Here is a 25699-nt window from a genome sequence, read left to right as displayed (position 1 = left end):
CTTGGTGATGTTCTTCCAAACTGATGTGTTGGCCAGGACCTGAACCTTGTCCTTGAGTACTAATCAAGTACAAGGAAAGATTTGATGTTAGAGAGGTGAAATTCCAGTCATCAGCAGCGTGCCTGTGAGCATTCCTCCTTTAAGCCAGTGCCTGGTGCTGTCTCATCCCCACAGGCATCCCCACCAGTCCGGGGTTGTCTGCAGACAGCCAGCCTGCTGTGCTTGCTCTCCCTGTCTTTCTGGTTGCTTTGTAGGATGCACATTGCTTGCCTTCAACCGAGTTGTAAATGGGAGAGACCTTTCCTGCCTCAGCATCTCTTGGATGGAGCCTTGGGCAGCCTGATCCAGTGGGATGTCTTTGTTCATGGCAGCGGGGTTGGAACTAGATGATCTTTAAGGTCCCTTCCAACCCAAACTATTCTATGATTCTATGATCTCTCTTGAGGTGCTTCAAGAGAGGCTCAGTTCGTGCTTAGTTAGGGATGCTCTAAACCGTTACTGCCTTGGCAGTGGCTGCAGAGCTACTGTCGCTTGAAGCCCTGCAGAGCTACTGTCGCTTGTTAGCATCAGCCTTAGCCTGGTGCTTTGAGCAAGCAACTTTCTAACTCTCTGGAGAAGTTCCCAACCTGATGGAAGGGAACTTTGCAGAAACTCCTCTTTGCCTCTTCTTCGGCACAGAAGTTGGAGAGGTTTATGGATTAAGTACATTCTAAAACTACTTCAGCGGAAGACCCAGATGCTTTGCCCAGATGTGCAGGTGCAACTCTGCTCTGAACATGTGTGCAAGCCGATCTGCAGTGTCGGTGGTCAGATCTCCACGTCTGGATGTAGGACTGTTGGAAACACAGGCCCAGTCTCAACAGCTCAGCAGGGTCTGGTGTGATGGTGCAGAGACCTCTGATATTTCCAAGGGAAATTCTTTCCAGGTGATTGGCAGAGTTGCTTAGAAGTGGCCAAACCCCTGATCCTCAGACCAGAGCACTGGGAGGTGTGAAAATTTAGCAGTGTTAAGACCAGTTGTGGTAGTTAAGGCAGAAAGCTGCCTAGTCCTCGAAGCCCCTGGAACTGCTCTTTGCTCTTCAACTCAGAATAAGTTGGCCCACTGTATTCCTTAATCAAATTCAGGACTCACTTGGACAGAGAGAAGCAATGTCTTGGTCCATTCCGTGAGGCACAAACTTCTGCAGTAGAATGGAAAGCACAGGCAGGATGAGGTGCTGTCAGGATGTTAAACAGTCACAGTGCCACCAGTCTGAGCCCTCTTCATAAGAGCCCGGCTCTGGTTCCTTAAGGTTCTTGAGGTTCCTCAGCATCTTCTCTATCACTGCTCAGCATCTCTGAGGTGTGCAGACCTCTAAGGGAAGGACATGCTCTCCCCAAGCACTTTGCAGTGGTTCTTGTGGACCAAAGGTGTATCTTGCCAGGCAGGCTGCACCTCTCAGAAGCAGAGGAATAGGTATTTGTTGTATTTTCCAAACATCTGGCAAATGAAAAGGAAAACGGCATTAACCTTTTCCTGCCTTGGTTGTTAAAGCTCTTTCCCACGTGCCCTAAGGAAACCCTGCTGGCCTCTGTTTGATCTTTTAGGGGTCAAACCTGTTTGTTGTGCTGGTGTGACTGTGTCCCATCTAGGTGGGCTTCAGGAACTTCCACTTCATTCCTCTCCAGGGCTCTGTTGTAACCAGGACAAGGGATGACGAATGCACTAAAATCAGAGTTCTGTAGAATCATAGAACGGTTTGGGGTGGAAGGGACCTCCAAGCCCATCCAGTTCCACCCCCTGCCATGGGCAGGGACACCTCCCACCAGATCCGGTTGCTCCAAGCTCCATCCAACCTGTCCTTGAACCCCTCCAGGGATGGGGCAGCCACCACTGCTCTGGGCAACCTCGGCCAGGGCCTCCCCACCCTCACAGCAAAACATTTTTTCCCAAGTTCTCATCTCAATCTCCCCTCTTTCAGATGAAAACCATTCCCCTTTGCCCTGTCCCTGCATTCCCTGATCCAGAGCCCCTCCCCAGCTTTCCTGAAGGCCCCAAGACGAGGCAGACAGCCTCACAAAATCCTCCCCACCATCCTGGTTTCTCCCAACAGTCAGTTCTCAGGCAACAGAGTATTCCTGCTTTCCAGTGACTGTTTCCATCCCCTCACCCTCCCGCAATCCAGGCATTTTCCTTGCTAGTACAACTCCAGTAGTCCCTGGGTCAATCTCTGCCGTGTGACCTGGGTTCAGCCCTTCGGAAAAACTTTTCCAAAGTGAGACACCAATTAATCCTGCGGTGGGGGATGGACATCCTCTTATGTTGAGAAGACATCTGTCTTGGTGGATCTTCCTTGGTGGAATGCCAGGACGCTTTCTAAAAAAAAGGGTTTCTTGCAGCCCTCTGGAATCCGAGGACCGGGAACTGGTAGAATCCAAACCAGCATTTTTAAAGTCATTTCAAGTGAAGAACCCGTTCCCCGTGGTCAGTGATGTCCTGTGCTTGGCCAAATGGGCCAAGGCTGGACTGCAGTAGACCTATAGACCCCACCTCAGGACACACAAGAAATTGTTCTTGCCTCGGTCTGCCTCTCCCGTGCTGGCTGGGGACCAGGCAAAGCACATCTGAAATCAGTTTAGCTGGAATCTCCTATGTACCAAGATTAAAAACAATCCATTGTCTGAATCTGTCATCCAGATGCGAGGGGCCTCTGCGTGGGTCCCCACTTCCTAGAACGCCTGCAAAAGCAGCTTGATGTGGCCATAAACAGCTTCCTTTCACTCTCCTTCCTGGATGGCCGTAAAAAGAGACATCCCCAGCATCTACGGCGTCTGTTCCATCACTTATCTTACCTCAAGTGCTAAAGAGACCACCAAAAGAGGATGCTTTCCTTCAGGACGATTTACTGACCTGCGGATCCCTCTGTGAGAATGACAAAAACGTGAGGGATGCTCTAAATGGACAGGGCTGAGATTGTTTTTGAGGGCTTGTTTCCCAGGCGTGAGTGACCAGCATCTCCCCACCAGGCAGGCAGAAGGTGAGGAGGATGCCTTTGGTGGAGTTATCACTGCTCCCCTCTAGGACAGGTGCCCCACGGGAGCCACTCAGAGTCTCTGAACAGGGAAAGAGAGAGCCAGCGTCTTGTAAAGGGTTCCTTTGATGCTACCACTTCATAGGCACAGGAAGATCTGGGCTGTGTCTCGGAGTTTTCCGTATGCTTTGATGCATCGGGAGGGAACGGTTTGGTTCAGCTGATAGAGCACCGAATGCCTGATTTGCTGGAATCGTCTGTACTGCCAACGTATCTGTATCAGTCTGAGAAATACCTTCATTGAGCCAAGGGTTTGAATCAATGTAACGGCTGCAAGCATGAGAGGATATTTTCTTTATCCAGGTGTGCTCCAAGCCTACAATCTCAAAGCGGCAGGAATTCCCTTGTTGAGTCTGTTTGTGCTAACTTTATAGCCGGGGAGAGGAGGGATTGCTTTAGGAAAAGGTTTCCTCCTTTTTTTTTTGTTTCAGACTCTTTACCCGAGCCTAACATCCAGGAAATATTAAAACTAGATTATATGTCTGTGAAATTCTTCCCTCATTCCCAGGAGCTTGTATTTTCTACTTAGAAGATTCGTCCCAGGGAGTGAAGTCAACAGATGGGATTGCGTTTGAGCCGAAGGTCAGAGCCTGTGTCACTGTGGCTGCTGATTAATGATGTCTCCCTCATTAACGCAGCAGCAAGCCCCACTAATCTTCTGTGGGCTGTTTATTGGTGGGAACAGGCAAAGGAGGAGAGATAATGTTGTTCCTTTCCCATAGTGATACTTATCTCCTACCACAAACGGCACCTGGAATGAAGGCTCCGTTTTCAGTCCCTGAATCCCTGTAGAATAAAGATGCTTTTCTTATGCAAGATCTTTTATACTGATAAGGGAGGCCAGCTCCAGCCCTGATGTCCCAAGCCTGTGAGGGGGCTGCAGCTGGTTACGCTGGATGAATTTTGGGTCCGGCCCCAGAAGGGAATCGATGTCCTTTTTCTATCTGCAAACACTGAAAATGTGCAGACGACATCAAGTTTGAGTTTAGAATCATAGAATGTTCTGAGTTGGAAGCGATCCACAAGGATCATCGAGTCCAACTGCTGTCCCCGCATAGGACAACCCCAAAATTTACACCATGTGTCTATAGATTTGAACCTAAATCTCTTCCAAGTCCAGGATTTCTTGGTTCCAGAGTTATTTCTGCGCCTCATCTCTAATGAATGTGACACTTTCGAATAGTGGCTTAGTTTGTGCCTTTGTTCATTGTATTCTGAAGGAGCTCGAGGGGTTGAGAGTCTTGGGGCTCTGCAACATATAAGGAGAGTTTTCAGGCATAGAGAGTTGCCTGCTCACTTTCTGAAAGGTGTAAGCAGTGGTGACGGGGTGGATGGAGGTGAAGAAGGCAAAGGAGAATGGAAATACTGCTCTCTGAACCAGCCCTGGAGACAAGGAGTGTGTTTAGATGGTGTTCGTATGAAACGATGAGCAAGGAGGGCAGATGTTGCCAGCTTATGGCTAAATGAGATAGAAGATACGGTGTTTGGCTTGTGTGGGGTCTGGAAAAGGCTCCCAACCCTCTACTGAGCTCTGGAAGGGGAAGAGAAGTGTGAGCACTGAGAGAAGGGCATGCTTGTATCCAGCTGACTTCTAACGCTGCTGGAAGAAAAGAGTGGTTGAGGAGGACACAAGAAAGCACTTCTGGCACTAATGGGGCAAAATGAAGAAAGGAATCATCAAAGCTGAAATCAGAAACATCTTCCTGCTTCGAAGACCTTAATAAATCCGAGGGAAGTTGGGGGGGTCACACAGTGACATTTTTAAATGATCCTGGAAGCAACCAGAAAAATTACACGCAGGGGAACAATTCCATGGCATGTTCTTAAGGGTGGAATCACTGACTGAGTAAAGCTTTTTCTTCCATGATGTTAGTGGGTTTTCTGCCAATAATTGAACTTCTTTTCTCGATAGCCCTTCCTTTCCTGCATGACAAAGTGCGGAGCCAGCTGTTATCAGTGAGGTACATAATGCCAGTGCCTCATCCAGGATGCTTTCCAATGCCTCAAAAAGGAATAAGCTTCTCACATCCGGAATTGTTCCATGATGATAACATGAAAGATACAAAAAAGTACGTGGAGAAACACCAGGCAAGGGAGTGAAAGGCACCGCATGCTTTGTGCAATGAGCTGTGTTCAAACCCAGCCAGGGTAGATTCTTCTTGACTGCCTTTGGCATCTCCAGGAGGCAGATTCAGCCAAGAAGGAACAAATAATTGAATTAAAAATCTCACCTTTTTTTTTTACTCGCCCCTTTCTGTTTGGCATTTGTAGGAGGACGTTAGGTGCTTCTTATGTCTTTTGTCACCACGGCACAGGATTCCACATTTTCTAAGAAGACGAGGCTCTCTTTTTGACACTATTGAATCTCATTCATGTTTCTGAATTGGAGGGAGCTTCCTGGCATTTTCCACCAGCGGGGTAGGCTGGCCCACTTTCCTCTCGAATGGAACACGATGGCCATTTTATTAGCGTGTTTTCAATTTTCTGACAAAACGTCTACAGAAGAGCTCATTGTTTGGATCCATTAAAAGCTCATTTCCATGGATTTGGTGTGGTTTGGAGGGTTCCATTACTCTCCTCTGTGGTTTCTTTGTGCTTGCTGGAAGGGAAGGTCTGAAAGTCCCGTGCGCCGCACGAGAGAGGGCTGATGAGGCATGACCTCTGCTACGTGACACTGAGGTGTTTTTTCCATCAAGTCCTGGGTTTTTTTTAGCAGATGGAAAAGTTGGGGTTTCGACATGTCTGTGGGCACCCGTGTTGGAAGGGCTTTACAGACTGCAGCTCTCCTTCTGAAGCTCTGTAGCCTTTGGCTTCCAGCGTTTGCAGTCGTAACGATCAGGCCAACTCCAACCCAACGAGATGGAGACCAGATCCAAAATCAACGTTTGCATTGAATTCTGCCATTGTCTGAAAAGCAGAGAGCACAGAATATTACTTTAATTTTTAACAGAGAGTTGGAAAAGTCATGAAGTAGCCAGGTTGGAGTTGGAAGAATTCCCTCCTCAGAGCTGGCAGCTGGGTGTTAATGAGAGGTCTACATATCCGTCCCACTGTGTCAAGCTCTCCATGGACTCCAGCTCTGAACAAATTAAAACTCTGAGATGCTTTACAAAGAGAAAATAAAGAAGGCAAATGCGGTGGGGAAGAACTGAAACAACAACAAAGCCCAGAGCTCAGTTTCTCAAAGTACAGGATGTGCGAGGAGTCTTGAGGAACGTTGGCTTTTTCCCCCTGCTTCTTGCGTTGCTCACACTGCTCTCATCCCAGCGAGGGTTTGCAAGGGGGAAAAAAAATGTTGCAGTTTAAATCAAACTTTTCAATTAACTCTGTTTTTCCTCAAGGATGGAATGCAGTTGCTTCCTCCACAAACATACAGGCTCTTTCTTGGTTGGCTGACACTGTGAGAAGCGTTTATCTCCTGAGATGCCCATCAGCTGGCCTCCAGATCTGATACACCCAACTTCAGGAGGGCTGGGCAGGAGTTTTAAGCTGCTATTTCTAATAGTACAACCAGCTTTTGCTTCATAAAGCTCTCTCCCTTCCAGTGCTCTGCAAATTGTAACCAAACACAGGCCTGTAATTAAATGACAGAGCAGGCTGCAGTGATAAAATCTCTCTCGCTGCAGGGGCCCAGGTGGGGGAAGTGTTTGTTGTAGATTTGCATTGCTGCCTTGCCGGGTTTCCAGTCTCTTGGAGGGGCTCTGAGCATCAAAGAGCTAAAGGAGCAGTGCAAGGGCAGAGGCAATAGCTGTGCTGCTTGCACAAAAGGTGGCTTTGGTCAGCTGAAAGTGTGATTTTAGCCTTCCTAAGGAGCCAAACAGGAATGCACCTTCCCCTCTTGGTAGAGGAGTGCGTGACCTGCCCACTGCGCTGGGGCTTAGTGTTGTGCATCTTGCAATGAATCATAGAATCATAGAATAGTTTGGGTTGGAAGGGACCTTAAAGATCATCCAGTTCCAACCCCCTGCCATGGGCAGGGACATCCCACTGGATCAGACTGCCCAAGGCCCATCCAAGCTGGCCTTGAACCCCTCCAGGGATGGGGCAGCCACCACTGCTCTGGGCAACCTGTTCCAGTGTCTCACCACTCTCATGGTGAAGAAATTCTTCCTTATGTCCAGTCTAAATCTGCCCCTCTCCAGTTTATACCCACTGCCCCTCGTCCTTTCACCACAAGTCTTTATGAACAGCCCCTCTCCAGCTTTCTTGTAGCTCTTTTCAGTACTGGAAGGTCACTATAAGACCTCCTCAGAGCCTTCTCTTCTCCAGGCTGAACAACCCCAACTCTCAGCCTGTCTTCATTTCACTTGATTCCTCAGGGCTGAGTCTTAGCTCAAACGAGACAGCAGATAATTGTGTTTGTAACGCGTTGTGTGAGCAAGGAGAGTCTGAAGAGGATTTCTTTGGTGGGAACTCTTTGCCCACACCATGACCTCAGTTCAAAAGGCAGTTCAGCTCGTTCACTCACACACAGTGAAGGTGGCTGAGCTGAGTGAGATGGATTCCACTCTGTCTCACTTTACTGGGAAAAATTATTACTGTTAGGGCACAACCCTTCTGCTCTGCTTTGACATTGCCCTTCGGATGAGATGATTTGCTGCCTGGATGCGATTATGTCTTTCTGCTGAGTGTAAATGACATCTAGAAAAAGCTCTGGTGGAGGTGCCTGCTCTGTGACCATCTAACACGTTTGACCACAGCTCAATATACACCACTGCCCAGACCATTTCTGCAGTCTTTTCTAACACTCTAGACCCTCTTTTCCCTAAGAACAAGGTGAGGTCTTTGTGCTGATGTGAATTAACTGTCACCATCAGCCGAAGGCTGATGAGGTGGGGTCACAGTGCCTGGGATGAAATGGCAGAAGATTCCTGGCAGCCTCTCTAATTTTAGAGACAAGGGTGAAGTTTATGAGGAAGCTTCTGGAAGTGAGGACAACTTTTACTCCTTGAGAGTCACCTCTATGCAGCCGGATTTCACACCCCCTTGCTCTCCCTTGGCCTCGTGCCTGTGCTAGGGAATCCTTTTACAGACATTGTCAGGTGAGTTGAATCCATCCCAAGCCTTGGAGAACCGGTCCTATCCCTGAGCACAGATTATTTACCATTGGTGTAAATCCGTCTGCTCTATTGCAGCCTAATATTATAATGTCTTGGCTTCAGTTTTCATCTGCTTCTTTTAAGACTGCAGAGCACTGCGCTCTCACCAGCATCTTTGTGTGTCTCTTTGCCGTCACATCCTCCCAGTTTCCTGAGTTAATTGCCTTGAATCCTGCCAGTCATGGAATTGTAGAAGCATGGAATCATAGAATGGTTTGGGTTGGAGAAGAACTGTTAATTCTGAATGTAACCCAGTTAGCAAACTCAATGTTAGTCCCTTATGTCAGGTAGGTTTTTCCAAGCTTTGAGTTGTCCCCCAGACTCCGACCCCCTCCACTTTGTTAACACCCTCATGTAAGAGCTGGCAAAGCTCTGGCATCCAGGAGTGATCCTGGTTAAGAGGAAACATCACCTCCTTACTCCTGCTCAGTGCTTCTCCCATGCATTTCAGGGCTGCACTAGCATCGCCAGCCACTGCATGGCACTGCGAGATTGCCTTCAGACGATTCCTTCCTGACTCACATTTGCTGAGGTTCTCCCTGGACAGGACACAGCTCACCTGTCCTTGGGTTTCCCCTTTCTCAGGTCCCTCACATCCATCATCTTGAGTACTGTGTTCAGTTCTGGGCCCCTCACCACAAGAAGGATGTTGAGGCTCTGGAGTGTGTCCAGAGAAGAGCAACGAAGCTGGTGAGGGGCTGGAGAACGTCTGACGAGGAGCGGCTGAGAGAGCTGGGGGTGTTTAGCCTGGAGAAGAGGAGGCTGAGGGGAGACCTTATTGCTCTCTACAACTACCTGAAAGGAGGTTGTGGAGAGGAGGGAGCTGGGCTCTTCTCCCAACTGACAGGGGACAGGACAAGGGGGAATGGCCTCGAGCTGCGCCAGGGGAGGGTCAGACTGGATGTCAGAAAAAAATTCGTCATGGAAAGAGTCATGGGGCACTGGCACAGACTGCCCAGAGAGGTGGTCGAGTCCCCTTCCCTGGAGGTGTTTAAGGAACGGGTGGATGAAGTGCTCAGGGACATGGTTTAGGGAGTGTTAGGAATGTTTGGACTCGATGATCCAGTGGGTCCTTTCCAACCTGGTGATTCTATGATCATCACAGCCAGGCCTGCTGGCTCCCACCATGGACTTCTGGTGTCTCCCTTGCTCTGGTGGGGGGTGTTCAGGTAACTCTTGTGTGATTGCATCACTGAGTTCTGCTAGGTGAGCTTTTCCAACGGCATCCTCCACTCCCAGATGAGTGGTCTCTGCTGTTTTGCCTTTTATTTTACAGATTATTCTTTGCCCTGCAGCGGCTCTGACCTCAGAATGTGCCGATGCTATTGGGCTCTGCAAGGCTGCTACGTTGTTCACGTCACAAAAATCCCCTCGAAGGAGCAGACTTTGACCAGTTCCTTTTCATTACTTGCCTGCCAGTCCCAGGCAGCGTCAGAATTGCATACAACCCCCCTGCTTATGATGGATTTAAAATACGATAAATGAGTTTGCTGAGCAGAAATAACTTAATTTGCCAATTGCCAAGACACATTTGGTTTTGCCACTGTATGAACTCAAATATTCCTTCTGTCTTTTACCACCACTGGGACCATGACCACCACCCAGCTGCTTTGGGTGGATTAATTAGAGGTTGTATCTAATTCCATTTCAGCTTCTGAAACAGATTTCAGCTGGCAAGAGGAACAAATAGAAAAGCCTGATCCCAGACAAGTCATAGAATCAGAGAATGGTTTGGGTTGGAAGGGACATTAAAGATCATCCAGTTCCAACTCCCTGCCATGGGCAGAGACACCTCCCACTGGATCAGGGGCTCCAAGCCCCATCCAACCTGGCCTTGAACCCCTCCAGGGATGGGGCAGCCACCACTGCTCTGGGCAACCTGTTCCAGGGCTTCCCTACCCTCATGGTGAAGAATTTCTTCTTGATGTCCAGTCTAAATCTTCTCCTTTCCAATTTTAAGCTGTTGCCCCTTGTCCTGTCACTCCAGGCCCTTGTATAAAGCCCCTTCCCAGCTTTCCTGCAGCCCCTTCAAGTACCAGAAGCTGCTCTAAGGTCTCCCTGCAGCCTTCTCTTCTCCAGGCTGAACAACCCCAACTCTCTCAGCCTGTCCTCATAGCAGAGATGCTTCAGCCCTTGGGTCACCTCTGTTGCCTCCTCTGGACCCTTTCCAACAACAAGTCCATAGAGTCAAGTGCCCCACGACCATGGCTGGACCCTGTACCTACAATTATAATGACAGTTTGGGTCCAAATTTGTGGAAAACAGATCACCATTTTGAAAACTCCTGATTTATGTCTGCGTTTCTTTGGTTTTCCCTAGTTTCAGATCCCAAGAAATAGCTGCACACCAAGTTATAGGCTTGGTCTCTCTCTGCCATCTGTACAGGTTGAGTTTTCTCCTCTGTCCTCCCCCTTTTCTATTTGACTTCTGTTAAACTGCAGCTTTGAGGCTTTCTGTGTGGTTTCCCATCTGTTGTTAACCAGAACTTTCACCAGGGTATGAAGCTCTTAAAATACTCAGTATAAAAAGAGCCAAAGAAATAATTAACTCAAGAGTTTTCTCAAAGTTATAATATAAATGGCCTGGAAAGTTTGGAGAACTCTACTGTTCTCAAGCAAACCCTTTAGTGTCTCATCTTTCCAGCTCAGATCTGCCAGAAAGGCTTAAAATCTATCTTTGAGCAAGATTTCAAATATAGAAGCTCTGTTTTAGGAGCCAGACTGAGGCATCCAGATCTTGGCAATGGGGCTGGTCTCCATGTTCAGCTTGTGGTGAGGGTCTACCATATCTCCACGCTAGACAGATGCTTGTAGAGCACATCCTAAGTTCAGGTGAGAGCAGTTACATCACTGAATCATAGAATCATAGAATCACCAGGTTGGAAAGGACCCACTGGATCATCGAGTTCAACCATTCCTAACAATCCCTAAACCATGTCCCTCAGTACCTCATCCACCCTGAGGTCCCTCAGCTGCTCCTCATAAACTTGTTCTCCAGCCCCTTCCCCAGCTCTGTTCCCTTCTCTGGATGTGCTCCAGGCCCATAATGTCTTTTGTATACTGAGGGGCCCAAAACTGAACCCAGGATTTGAGGTGCGGCCTCGCCAGTGCTGTATATAGAGCTATGATCGCTCCGCTGCTCCTCCTGGCCACACCACTTTTGATATAAACCTGTCCCTTGTCCTATATATGCACAAGGACAAAGGATCTGAACAGGCTGCACCGCTGGGCCGAGGCCAATGGCATGAGGTTCAACAAGGCCAAATGCCGGTCCTGCACTTGGGGCACAACAACCCTGTGCAGTGCTACAGACTGGGGGAAGAGGGGCTGGAGAGCTGCATGGAAGAGAAGGACCTGGGGATGCTGGTTGACAACCGACTGAACATGAGCCAGCAGTGGCCCAGGTGGCCAAGAAGGCCAACGGCATCTTGGCTTGGATCAGAAACGGTGTGACCAGCAGGAACAGGGAGGGGATTCTCCCTCTGGACTCGGCACTGGTGAGACCGCACCTTGAGTACTGTGTTCAGTTCTGGGCCCCTCACCACAAGAAGGATGTTGAGGCTCTGGAGTGTGTCCAGAGAAGAGCAACGAAGCTGGTGAGGGGCTGGAGAACGTCTGACGAGGAGTGGCTGAGAGAGCTGGGGGTGTTTAGCCTGGAGAAGAGGAGGCTGAGGGGAGACCTTATTGCTCTCTACAACTCCCTGAAAGGAGGTTGTGGAGAGGAGGGAGCTGGGCTCTTCTCCCAAGTGACAGAGGACAGGACAAGGGGGAATGGCCTGAAGCTCCGTCAGGGGAGGGTCAGGTTGGATATCAGAAAAAATTTCTTCACAGAAAGTGTCATTTGGCACTGGCAGAGGCTGCCCAGGGAGGGGGTCGAGTCACCTTCCCTGGAGGTGTTTAAGGAACGGGTGGATGAAGTGCTGAGGGACATGGTTTAGGGAGTGTTAGGAATGGTTGGACTCGATGATCCAATGGGTCCTTTCCAACCTGGTGATTCTGTGATTCTGTGATTCTGTCCCGCTTGTTGTGCCGTGACAAAATCTTGTTGCAATGTCCTTGTTTTCCATGCTCTTTAATCCAGAGCGAGTCACCTCACTGGTCTGGGTTATGGTCACAGGCATGGCCATGGGCTGCTGGAGAAGCAACATGTGGGGGGCTTGTGTACAGGGATGGCGTTTCTTTGATTGCCACGAGGTGTGATCTCACCCATCTTCCCTGTGAAGAGATAAATAGTTCAAACTATGGCATTCTGATAGCATTGTTATGCAAATCAGTTTGCACTAAAGCAGGGCTGCTGATGGAGAGAATGAACCCATAGAGTGATGTGTCCACCACCCCTTGCCTAACTGGTAGAAGAGACGCCTTTTCGCTTGATGCCTGAGTTTACTTGTCTTAAAATTGAACCAAATCCCTCCTGGATGGAGGAATTCAGTGAATAATGCAGGAGCCCAGTGGGTTTTAAAACCAGGATGCTGTCTCTGATGTTGCATCTTGACTTTCAGAGAGGTCTCTGAGTCACACGAGGGACCTCCTGTCCAGCCAGTCAGGCACCTGCACAAAGTACTTTTGTCCTGAAGCTTTCTTTGCTCTCCAGAGAGCTTCGCATTTTAGAAAGGTCTACCCAGAGATGTGTGCTGTCAGTAGAGATAAGCAGATGACTCTGTGAAGCCCTCTGAATCGCTCTTTGGAAGGGGCAACTCATGTTTGATCCACTACTGGGAGGCCACTTCTGGTCTCAAGCATTCCAGGAGAACCCATAACAGCAGCAACTGTCCTCTGTGATGCCATCTCTGGTCCTGGATCCACACTGCAGAAAGGAAAGGAGATGTTTTGCAGGGAAACCTAATCACAGTTGGTTTGTTCTTTTCCAGATGTGGATGAGTGTGGCGCAGTCTCTGGCGTGTGTGACGGCGGCGAGTGCACCAACACAGCGGGCAGCTACGTGTGCACGTGTCCCCGTGGTTTCATGACCAGCCCTGATGGATCACGCTGCATTGGTAAGATGCTAAATAGATCTCAGGACCACAAATACCAGGAGAGATCAGATTTGGAAACCAAGTTCTGGTGGAAATCCAGATATGGAGATTTGCCAGTCACTATCTGGTGATCACCAGGTCTGCAAATCAAAGAGCAGATTGTTGCTGTAATAGCTGGAAAATGCTCTTTTCCAGGTGCTGTCTTTGCACGTGCCATGGCCTGGAAGGGCCAATTCTCTGGGACCAACTCTCCATGGGACAACTGTACACGGGGACAGCTTTCTGCAGGACAGCTCTCCAGAGGGACAATTGTCCATGGGGACAATTAGAGTTAGACTTATGGTTGTGCTTAGGCTGAGTGTTAGGGTAGGGCTAGGCTTCAGATTTATGATTAGAGTCAGGCTTAGAGTTGTTCTAGACCTGCCATGGCTGACGTGGTCCATCCTGGTGATGGGTTTTGATGCTGCTGCAGATCAGGGCTTCCTCCATCTCCATAACTTGGACTGTGGTGCCTCAGCGCTTGGTGTTTGACCAGGGGCTGCTGAGGACACCAGGAGGAGGATCGGGGTGGAAAGTGTCAGGCTGGGATGATGGACTGTTTGAAGAAGGAACCTTGTGCTCCTGCTCACAGAACCGCACCAGCTACTGTGAGGATCCCAAATCTCTTTTCTCTTGCATTCAATATCGGTCAGGTAGAGACACCGGTACTACCTGACGACTGAACCACTGGCCCGATGTGTGGTTGTGGAGTGTGTCTTTCCAAGGCAAGACTTGCAAACCTTCCTGGAGCAAAGAGGGACCCAGTGGTAGGACCCAGTTGCACATTCAGCCATTTGCTTTGCAGGGATGAAGGGGAAAGGTTTATTCCAAGTGTTTGCACAACCAATGCAAATAAATGGTGACTTTTATCATCTCCTCCTCCTTCCTGCTTAGACCGCAAGTAATGGCTCATAAATCCCTGCTGCCCCAAGGTAATAATCCCTGTGAACTCCGTTGGCTTCATCTCACTGAACTCAGCCTTTTGGGAGGGCGTTGCTTTGCCCCAAACTGGTGCTCTGGATCCCCTCTGTAGCCAGTGGAGAGGGAGAGGTGCTTTCCAAGTGCAGCACAGGGCTCTGCAAACACCCATCCCCGCACCCATGCTGAACTTGAGGGTTTACAAGGCTGCGTGTAAGCCCTTACACATCACCTTGTAGCCCACCTTCCTCCCACAGTATCCGATTTCCGACAATAAATTGACTCCCAGGCTCATATGGAATTTGCCTTCTTGCAGTCCTCGCCCTGCAGGCTGCAGGAAGGGCTCGGTGGGGCTGCTGCGCTCCGCTCCACTGGCTCTGATGGACCCACTCATCCCTGTCTCCGTTTGGCTCAAGGAATCCGTAATTCAAAGCTTCTCAGAACTGGCGTGCGTCCAGGCAAGCTCTCCCCAGCCTGACGAGCTCTCCTGCCTCCAGACTACAGAGCCTGGAGTGCATCTTGCATGTTTAACAGATCAAAATTCCTTTCCAAGCCTTGTAAATATTTGATGGTCCATTTCTCCTTGTACCAGACAACAGTTTCTGTGATAAATAGACCAGCTCTCTGTTTACTCGCTTTTCGCAGGGGCACACACTTTACTCAAAATGAATCCCAGGGTTTGACTGTTTAGAAAGTCTGTTCCCCTTTAGAAAGGCAAAGATGTGAGGGTTTGTGAAGAGGAACTCTAACAGGAAAGGCAAAGTTCATTGTTAGCACAATGCCGAATGCCAGGCTCAGCTTTGTGTTGGAAGTGCTGGAAATTCCTACAGAAAAAAAATAATCATATCCATTTTTTTTTTTTTTTAATATCCAAAGAGCCTGGAGCTAAAATTAAACATGGAATCATGGAATGGTTTGCGTTGGAAGGGACATTAAAGCCCATCCAGTTCCAACCCCTGCCATGGGCAGGGACACCTCCCACTGGATCAGGGGCTCCAAGCCCCATCCAACCTGGCCTGGAACCCCTCCAGGGATGGGGCAGCCACCACTGCTCTGGGCAGCCTGGGCCAGGGCCTCCCCAACCTCACAGCAAAACGTTTCTTCCTAAGATCTCATCTCAATCTCCCCTCTTTCACCCTAAAACCGTTCCCCCTCATCCCATCCCTGCACCCCCTGATCAAGACCCCTTTCTAGTTCCATAAAGACAAATAATGTACAGTGATCCGAGTCACCTCGTTTGGGAATCTGATAGATTTTAATGCGAATGCAATTCTTTGCCTCCCGGTTTTCCCTTCCGCGAGCCCGCAGGGGTGTGACGGCTGCCGGATGAGTCATACGGACATTTCTCCACTTTCCTTGAAACCAAGTGCTTCGAGAAATGAAAACTAAATAAAATTAGAAAGCCCCAATTTAAAAATAGTCCAAAGCTTCGTTAGCTGCAGTGGGCTATGACTGCATCTGAACTCAATACATCACACTTCAGCCATTTCCCAGAGCAGTTATACTCTTCTAATGTGCTGTCACATTTTGGGACAGACAGTATTTTTTCTGGCACTCTGCACAGTTACCATTGGGGTGTTTGTGCCCCGGGATCCGTATTTTGCACCCCCTGCTTCTCTCCGTTGAGGGGGTTTTAGTGCTCGTGTTGAGACTTTATGGGGGTTTAAGCCCATAATTTATGTCCTATGAAATAAATCACATAAAGGGTTTGTAGAATTGGAAATTAATAAATAATGTGGCCGCTCCTAAAGCATGAGCAGCATCAGGAAAGAGCAGAAGAGATTTTGACACTGCCGTCTTTCAGATGTTGGTGAGAAGCTCAACATGAACAGGGAATGTGCACTAATATCCCAGAAACCAACCGTGTCCTGGGCTGCATCCAAAGCAGCGTGGCCAGCAGGGAGGGAGGGGATTCTGCCCCTCTGCTCCTCTCTTATGAGACCTCATCTGGAGTGTTGTGTCCAGTCCTCAACATAAGAAGGACACGGAGCTGTTGGAATGGGTCCAGAGGAGGCCACGGAGATGATCCTCTGCTATGTGGACAGGCTGAGAGAATGGGGGTTGTTCAGCCTGGAGAAGAGAAGGCTCTAGAGAGACCTTAAAGGAGCTTCCAGGACTGAAAGGGGCTCCAGGAAAGTTGGGGAGGGGCTTTTTATGAGGACCTGGAATAATAGGATGAGGGGGAATGGTTTTAAATTGGAAGGGGGAAGATTAAGATTGTTCACAAGGAAGGAATTCTTCCCAAAGAGTAGGGAGGCTCTGGCCCAGGTTGCCCAGAGCAGTGGTGGCTGCCCCATCCCTGGAGGTGTTCCAGGCCAGGTTGGATGGGGCTTGGAGCCCCTGATCCAGTGGGAGGTGTCCCTGCCCATGGCAGGGGGTGGAACTGGGTGGACTTTGAGGTCCCTTCCATTCTATGTTTCTATGTTTAGAGTGGAAAGGACAACAGTGTCTCCTGTACCTTGGGGCACCAGCACTGGCTACGCCGTGACTTTATGGTGGCAGTCTTCGTATATTCCCATCCCTCTCCCCTCTCTTTTTACTAAAGTAAACACCTTTTTATTGCATTTGAATAATCTCCTGTAGCTTTTGCAGCTGAAACAGCACAGCGCTGAGCTTGAGTTGATCCCAAATCTCATTAAGCTCCTTTCACTGCCTTCCTCAGTAAAACACAAACAGCAGCGGGGCTGGAGAAAGTCCGTCATCGTTTGAAATGAGCAGTTATGGAATGATTCAACCACCTGTGCCTGACACAAAGAATCCAGTTCCACACATGGTCATAACGCTTTCATTCATTTATGCTTGTAAAAGACAGGCTCAGGGTTTTGCAGGATCTGCTCCAGCAGGCTTTGAGCTCTTTTTTTTCCCCCTTCTTTTTCGGTACAATGAGTTGCTTTTCAAGAACAGCTTAAAAGAATAGTTTTCCAGTGCAAAAAATGGCCTTTCAGCTGCATTTCCAGACGTGCACACAGTGTTCCTTTCCTCACTGCAAGTCAGCACTCCTGCACATTGCTTTATTTGCTCTTTTTTTACCTGATAGTGCAGCAAAGCTGGGAGACATTTGGGTCTTTATCTCTCTATGGGCAACTTCAGCAGATTTACTGCCTGAAGTTCCAGGCAGGGCCATATCTTGCTTATTGATGCAAAGTTCTGGGCTTGGAGAAGGTCACAATGTGTTACTGAGGACCTCACCTGCCTGGAGAGCCCTTTTTTGTCTGCTTTGGGCATTAGTCAGGAATGGAAAGAGCAAGAGGAAAAAGGAAATGTGAGGAGGTGATGTTTATGAGGGCAAGAAATGACAAAAAGGAAGTGGGGTGAGGGTCATGGGCTCAAAACTTGTTGCTCGCTACAACTACCTGAGAGGAGTTTGTAGTAAGGTGGGTGCTGGTCTCCCGAGTAAAAAGTGGTAGGATGAGAGGAAACGGCCTCAAGTTGCACCAGGAGGGGTTTAGATTGGATATTAGGAACAATTTCTTTACCGAAAGGTTGGTGAAACCCTGGCAGAGGCTGCCCAGGGCAGTGGGGGTGTCTCCATTCCTGGAGGGGCTCAAAAAGCTTGTAGACACACATGGCACTTCAAGACATGGTTTAGTGAGCACGGTAGTGTTGGGCTGGTGATTGGACTGGATGATGGTCTTTTCCAACTTTAATGATTCTATGATTCTATAGAACAGATTGGTAAGGAAAGGGGATCCTGAACAAAACACCCCAACAGCTCTCAAGGGGTTGTGGGAGCCGGGAATGCTGCCAAGCAGAGCTCTCCCGGGACATCTACACGGACCAGAGGGTGTAGAAAAGGTCCACGGTTGTTGGGACTCCAGTGCAAACCTGTGCAGGCACCTGGACTGTAAAGCATTTCCCCTTAGAACCTCGACCTTATAAGAGTTGAACCGGGAGGTGAATTTGAAGAAGAGTGGAGAGCCAAGGAGGGAGTGAATTTATGATTGTACTTGCCAGCAAGAAAATGTCCTGCAATAGCACCTAGAGCTTCTCTGTTTGCTCTCTAGCTCTCCATCAGCGAGGCAGCAGAACCATCGGTGGCCAAGGTGTGCCCTTGCAGTTTGGTGGGAGCTGTGCCCAGAGGGGCGCTGTGTGTCTCCGTTGTGGAGAGACTCTTCAATGAGACAACCACCACCATCTAGCTTGACGTTACCCAGACAAGAATGAAATTGGTCAGTTTTCCAGAGACAGAGGACACCCAATGACATCAGTTGGTGTAGACTGAGTGTCCTCACCACAGTATGAGGCTTTTGCACCCTGCTTTCTTGCAAACCAAGCACTACTGGACATCTTGGGTGGGAGACCTTTGGCTACTAGCTGCTGTGTTGCAGCTCCCTTCTGAACTCGTAGTCCTCAGGTCCTCTGTAGTCAGAGCCGACTCACTTTTGCAACTGCTAATTTGTTTGGGTTTGGTCACTTGAGGTTCTCAGTTTCTCTACTTGACAAGACACAAAGTGAGAGAAATGCTCACCCTATAAAGTTCTTCCCTGGGAAGCAGTACCAGCACTTTCTATCCTTCCATCTCTCCCTGCCCCACCTACAAAGGAACAAACCAGGTTTTCAAATTGCAGGTTCACGGTAGACCTTAAACGCCTTGTGTGGACCACAGACAGGATGTCCACACTGAAAGGGAAGATAGAGATTAGCCATGCTGGATGGTCACTGAGATGGTGCAGCTCCTGGTGCAAGGCTTCTCCTGGGCATCAGGACACACAAATCAGGACGCGGGCTCTGCCATAGCCCAGCAGGAAGGTCCAGTTTGGATTTACTCCTATCCCACTATCATCTCAAACTCATCCAACTCAATATCTTGCTCTATTGCTCCTGGCAGGACCTTCTAAAACATCTACAGCTTCTCTGAATCAGAGACGTGACAGACCTGTGTCTCACTCCCCCACCCCTGCGAGCTAGTTAATCTCAAGTGGAATTTTAGGTCCTTTCTTGCCTGTAGCATTATCTGATTTAGTGAAGTTATTGTGCAAACCTGTTCCCTTAACAGCTGCAGAGGAAGGCAGAACAAAACCATGACGGCTTTGTGCTCGGACCTCCAGTGTGTGGGTGGTCCTGCAGGAGGTCACAGAGGGACTGCAGAGACCCACTGTTCTTTCCATCCACCCCTCTCTCTGCCCAAGGCAGCTCCAGATGAGTTTTCAATTAGTTCTGACCTTCATTTCTGAGAGAGATTATTGCAAACTGCAGCAAAGACAGCTGAATTTAATAAACGTTTGTCCAGATGAACAAGGGCTGGACCGTTCCCTCCCTTACACAAACGGCTGTGACCTCTCTGCCTTGTCAAACCTGTCAGCACATCTGTCTTTGGACATAGAGGTTGCGTTCTCCAATTAACTCCTTGCCCATTATCTGGTGGGCTGTCACCGTGTGTCACAGCTTTTGGGACAGCAAACATCCCCCAGAAGAACAGAAAGACCTGAGTGGGATCTCTTCTTTCAAACACCCAAAGGATTTATTCCAAACTACACCCTCAGACCTGGACGTTCCTTTAAGCTCAGCCCTAAGCCCTCACTTGGCCAAACTCCCTTCAAGGGTTTGAGGTGCAGCTTTTCCAAATGTCCCCCCCTATCCTGCCCCAGAGTATTCCGAGAGCAGCTTCTTTCAGGAGTACAAGTGCAAGGTCCTGCACCTGGATCGGGACAATCCCAAGTGCAGCTACAGGCTGGATGGAGAACAGATTGAGAGTAGCCCTGAGGAGGACTTGGGATGCTGGAGGATGAGAAGCTTAATGTGAGCCAGCAACGTATGCTCGCAGGCAGAAAGCCCACCATGTCCTGGCCTGCAGTGGGACAGCAGGAGAAAGGAAGGAATTCTGCCCCTCTGCTCCACTCTGGTGAGACCCCACCTGGAGCCCTGTGTCCAGTTCTGGAGTCCCCAGCACAGGAAGGACATGGAGCTGTTGGAGCGAGTCCAGAGGAGGCCACAGAGATGATCCAGGGGCTGGAGAACCTCCTGTATGAGGACAGGCTGAGAGAGTTGGGGTTGTTCAGCCTGGAGAAGAGAAGGCTCTGAGGAGACCTTAGAGCAGCTTCCAGTGCTGAAAGGGGCTCCAGGAAACCTGGGGAGGGGCTCTGGATCAGGAGGTGCAGGGAGAGGACGAGGAGGGATAGTTTTCAGCTGAAAGAGGGGAGATTTTAGGAAGAAATGTTTTGCTGTGAGGGTGGGGAGGCCCTGGCCCAGGTTGTCCAGAGCAGTGGTGGCTGCCCCATCCCTGGAGGGGTTCCAGGCCAGGTTGGATGGGGCTTGGAGCCCCTGATCCAGTGGGAGGTGTCCCTGCCCATGGCAGGGGGTTGGAACTAAGTGATCTTTAAGGTCCCTTCCAACTCAAACCATTCTATGATTCTATGATTCTGTGGTTCTAAGTGGGCTACATGACGGTGCTGTGTAGCATCAACCTGCCGATGTACTGTGGGAACATGGCCCTCTTCTGCAATCCAGACGCTGCTGAAGTCTGCAAAGATGTGGGCATTGCTCTTGCACTCTTGCCACTCACGAGAGATCAAGGGCTTGGGATGAGCCGAGCACCCATGTGGCCTGCGATCCCCTCCTTTAGGATTAGGAACTAATCCAGTGTTGCATTCAATCCCCTCTCTCAAGGGGACAGAGCCTTCTCCTGGTCTGTCTGTCTTTCTGCACGCCTCCTTGGTGGAGAAAGTTTCCTAAAAGGGAATAATTCCCGCTAAAGTCAGTGCTGCCGAACGGCTGTATCTGAGGAAAGACCTGCTGGTTTAGTCTCCCTGGCTTGAAATGGGGTCAGTGTCCTCTGCCAGTCACCGAGCTGTGATTAGAGAAGAAATGTAACCACAGTCTGCAGATCAAACAGCTCTGTGCAATTAAATTCAATTATATTTCAGGAAAGCGTCAGCCTGCTGGCTAATGTCAGTCCAGAGGCACCGATGACAAATCAGAGTAGACTTCCCTCCTCATTAATTTACTTGAGAAACAAGAACAGGAAATGAATGAATGGAAGATTCCAGGTTTTCCTAGTGGACGTGGTGCCAGATGGAGCCTGCTAGACGTGTGAAAGACCCTCAGTCTCCTGGGCCTTTTCCAGGAGCCACACACACCAAACACCAGTGCCAGGCGTGGTGTCTGTGGCTTTGGCCAAGCTTGTGGATTTTGACCACCATCCAGAGCTCGTTCTCCTCCCAGCTCAGTCCAGGCTTTGGGAACTAAGCTGTGACCTGAGACAGGCGTCCTCTGGGAATGGGAATTGTTGGGCTGGAGGGCTGTGGAATGGGGAACAGCTCCATTTGTTTAGGGAGAGATGCTGGGACCACTAGGACCTGGCAGGGAGTGGTTCCTCGTGGGAAGCCTGGGATGTGAGGCATTCGCCATTAAATCAGTATGGAGAAGGAGAGGGAGATCCTTGTCAAGCCTGAGATGGCCACGCTGGACAACATTGGCTTTGGGAAGGTCCTTGCTTAGCACAGATCACTGATGCTGGCAGGGTTGTACCCGGATCCTCCGACCAAACTGATGTGGGAGCTGGCTGACCACCTTGGAATAGTCAGGAGAGGACTGTTGCAGCCAAAGCTCCAGCCTGGAGCAGAAATGGCTTGGGAATGCGCGCTCACTGGCTGAGAGCCTTCAGAATAGTAGCAGGCACCACCGGATTGTTTTTATCACAGGGGGGTGTTTTTAGGGGCAGAAGTTAGAAGAGGAGAGGTTTAGATTGGATATCGGGAAACATTTCTGTACTGAAAGAGTGGTGAAGCCCTGGCAGAGGTTGCCCAGGGCAGTGGTGGAGTCTCTGTCCCTCGAGGGGTTAAAAACCCATGTAGCTGTGGCATTTCGGGACATGGTTTAGTAGGCGCGGTGGTGTTGGGCTGACGGTTGGACTGGATGTTCTTAGAGGTCTTTTCTAACCTTAATGATTCTGTGATCCTACAATACTGGCGAATAAGGCCTGGCCCTTGCTGTGCTCCAAGTGGAAGTGCTGGAGAACCTCATGTTCTGGGAGGACAAGGCAGAACAGGAGGTCAGATTGGAACATTGGAAAGCCAGAGGACGTGACACTGGGCACAGGCACTCAGGGTTTTACTGAAAATATGGTGATGTCATGCTGCAAATACGTCTTCTTTCCCCCTGTCTCTGCAGACCAGCGGATTGGGACTTGTTTCTCTGCTCTGATCGGGGGCCGTTGTGCTGGGGACCTCCCTGGCCAGTACACCAAGATGCAGTGTTGCTGTGACTCAGGACGTTGCTGGGCCATTGGCCAGACCCCAGAGATGTGTCCTGTCCGTGGGTCTGGTAAGTGCAACGTGAAGGACCTGCCCCTGCTGTTGGGCCAACTCATAGCTCTGATGGCCCTGGTGGTACCTCAGACTTGACTTGGAGACTCATCAACGTAACACCCGGAGAAAGGTCACCTAGGGATGCTGGCTCCCCTGCCTGGGTCTCATCTGAAGTTGAGCCAGATGAGTTCAGCCAAGGCAGGAATTTATCCCTTTCCTCCCACCCCTCCAGCTCTCTTTTGGCTTCCACTGTAGTTGAACCTTGGGGCCAAATGAAGGTGAGCCCAGGCGGCAGGAGGCCTGGAGAAGTCACAGCGCTGGAGATCCATCTCTTTGCCTCTCTTCTTTCATAACCAACTCCAAGCAGAGGTTTACAGGGCTGGAACCCTCCTGTGTCCTGTCCTTTCCTCATGAAGGATGCCAACGGTGCCAGCTGTCCCACATGCCCCAAGAAGCCATTGCCAAACACCCTGGCAAGCTGTGTCCCATCATCTGCTCCAGAGGGAAGGCTTTTAAAGCCCTCCTCACCCATCTGCCCTGTTCCCATCAACACCCACTCCCTTTGCTCCCTGCCAGTCCGTCTCCATCCCTTTTGTTCTCTGCACTCTGGCAGAGGCAGAAGGGGGATTCAGGAGCTCTTGGAAGAGCACTAAGGCAGCTGTTTTGTTTCAGACGAGTACCGCAGGCTCTGCATCGAAGGACTCCCAGTCATGCCAGGGTTCCCTGGGAACTTTCCAGGAATTCCTGGATTTGGGCCCAATGGTGTTGGACCTGGACTCAACGGACCCGGAGGCATCGGACCAAATGGGGCAAACGGACAAGGCGGGATCCCAGGTCTGCCTGGAATGGGCCCAGGAAGTTCAAGCATTGGTAATTACAATTATTGTCGTAACTGTGCTGACCCAATTTGGCTGCCTGGCTCCAAACACAGGCAGCGCCTCTGCCTGCGTGCCGGCCCGTGTCTCTGAGCCGTGCACGCATGAGCAAAGCGCTCATGCCTGTAGTCAGCGCCAAGGTTTATTTTGACACGAGGGGAGGGATGGGATGCGACGCTAACGCTGTGCAGGGTGCTGAGCCCAGAAGCAGATCAAACGGCGTCTGCTGGCAGAGCAAGGGAGCTGAGGCTGCTCCAGCGCAGAACTGCTTTCTAATTACCAAAGAGGAATGACGCTTTCTGCCTCCCCAATACAAAAGTTTAGAGTGGGGAGGCCCTGGCCCAGGTTGCCCAGAGAAGCTGTGGCTGCCCCATCCCTGGAGGTGTTCAAGGCCAGGTTGGATGGGGCTTGGAGCCCCTGATCCAGTGGGATGTCCCTGCCCATGGCCGGGGGGGTTGGAACTGGATGATCTTTAAGGTCCCTTCCAACCCAAACTATTCTATGATTCTAAAACTGTTTTTCCCACCACCTTGGACGCCCCTCTCATGTACATCCTCATGTAGCACCTTGTTAAGGGCTGAAGCCTGTGGAGACGCACTGGATGTCAATAAATATTGATTGCCACCTTGCTTCTGAGAAGCCGTGCCATCTCGTGCCTGCCGGTGGGGTACTGAGCACCCTGCAGAGGCTGCTGCAGCAGCTGAGTGTGGGTCTGCAGCCCCATGGCTCCTCAGGGCCCAGGAACATCCCAGTGTTACTGAGAGTGGTCGAGGGAGCTATAACCTTCTACCTAATGCTGTCTCTATGCTCTGCAGGAACCGCCACTTTGAATCAGACCATTGACATCTGCAAGCATTTCACCAACCTCTGCCTGAACGGACGCTGCATCCCCACCCCGTCCAGCTACCGCTGCGAGTGCAACATGGGGTACAAGCAGGACGTGCGGGGAGAGTGCATTGGTGAGTAGGAGCTGCATGACATCCATGCTCCCACCGTGCTCCTAACAACACCTCAAGCCCTGCTCAGTCAGAGCTGCTCGCAAGAAGTTGGAGATAAAGGGCTCATGTCAGGGAGAGAAGCGGCATGATGGAAAGGATACACACCCTGTAGTTGCAGTAGGGAAGGTTCAGATTAGACATCGGGAAAAAATTCTTCACTAAAAGGGTCCTCAGGCACTGGCAGAGGCTGCCCAGGGAGGTGGTGGGGTCCCCATACCTGGTGAGGGTTAAGGGACAGGTGGATGAAGTGCTCAGGGATCTGGTTGAGTAGTGGACAGGGACGATTTGGCTTGATGACCGCAAAGGTCTTTTCCAACCAAGCAATTTTATGACCATCCAGGGCAGCAACTCTTCTCTGGTAGCCACAACATTGCTGTTGGCTTAGCTGCTCGTTACTCCTTGGTCCCGGTGCCAGTTCACACCTTGGGAAGCCATAATGGCAGCAGCAATGAGGGAACGAGGGCGGCAGCTCACGTGGGACGAGCGGTGCGCTCTGCCAGCTATCAGGCTGCTGCCTGCTCTGCTGACCCAACGGGCTTTGCTGCAGCCCCGGTGGTCACAGGTGGCTGTGCAAGCCTACTCGGAAGCTGGAGGTCTCCAAGGAATTAGTAAGATGGCATCTTTCAAAACGATTATCATTTTATAAGTAAGTGGGCAATTTCCTGTCTAGGAGAAAGCTGGGAGGGGCTCTTGATCAGAGACTGCAGGGACAGGACCAGGGGAACGGTTTTCAGCTGAAAGAGGGGAGATTGAGATGAGATCTTAGGGAGAAATGTTTTGCTGTGAGGGTGGGGAGGCCCTGGAACAGGTTGCCCAGAGCAGTGGTGGCTGCCCCATCCCTGGAGGGGTTCAAGGACAGCTTGGATGAGGCTTGGAGCCCCTGATCCAGTGGGAGGTGTCCCTGCCCATGGCAGGAGGTGGAACTGGATGGGCTTTGAAGTCCCTTCTGACCCAAACAACTTTATGATTTTGTTGTAAGAACCATGAGGAGTGAAAGAAAATGATGTCCATCCACTGCAGCTGTCTGGCTGCATGCCTGATGCCATCTGAGAGTTTTAGTTTCTATGATCATGGATCTACTTTTGAGGAGCTGGGTGTGTTGGGAGGTAATGGGATTCACCTGATCTGATGGGATTCACCTGATCAAGTGGAACAAGACCATCTTTGCCAACAAGCTGGCCAGAGTTGTAAAGAGATCTTTAAGCCAGATTTCGTGAGAGAAGGGGATGCAGCAACAGAGAAAAATTCGGTATATTAGGGTCCAATAACGAACCATCTATGAAATGGTGTGGAAGGTGTCCCTGCCCATAGCTGGGAGGTTGGAACTGGGTGGGCTTTAAGGTCCCTTTTGACCCAAACTATTCTGTGATTCTATTAAATGCCTGCGAGGAATTAGGGAGTGTTCCTCTCAAAAGGTGAGAGGGTCGATAGCCCAGCGGAAGTGCCTCTATACCTGCGTGCAGCAGGGGTAACAAACT

At 50.1% G+C, this 25699-nt stretch overlaps 1 protein-coding gene across 2 annotated transcripts in view; it reads left to right on the top strand.

Moving 5' to 3' along the window:
* The window catches only part of LOC104056208 (fibrillin-2), a 127096-nt gene that overhangs the window by 54726 nt on the left and 46671 nt on the right, over window positions 1–25699 (top strand). For both annotated transcript variants that reach the window (XM_009557441.2, XM_054050315.1), the window contains exons 9-12: window positions 13041–13166; window positions 22212–22364; window positions 23021–23218; window positions 24039–24182. In XM_009557441.2, coding sequence (XP_009555736.2) covers window positions 13041–13166; window positions 22212–22364; window positions 23021–23218; window positions 24039–24182 — 621 coding nt within the window. The remainder of the gene's footprint in view (window positions 1–13040; window positions 13167–22211; window positions 22365–23020; window positions 23219–24038; window positions 24183–25699) is intronic.

Source organism: Cuculus canorus, chromosome 27 (assembly GCF_017976375.1).
Source record: "Cuculus canorus isolate bCucCan1 chromosome 27, bCucCan1.pri, whole genome shotgun sequence".
In the NCBI taxonomy this organism is placed as follows: Eukaryota; Metazoa; Chordata; class Aves; order Cuculiformes; family Cuculidae; genus Cuculus; species Cuculus canorus.
Note: the sequence above shows the minus strand (reverse complement) of the source record. Positions and strands in the feature narration are given on the sequence as shown.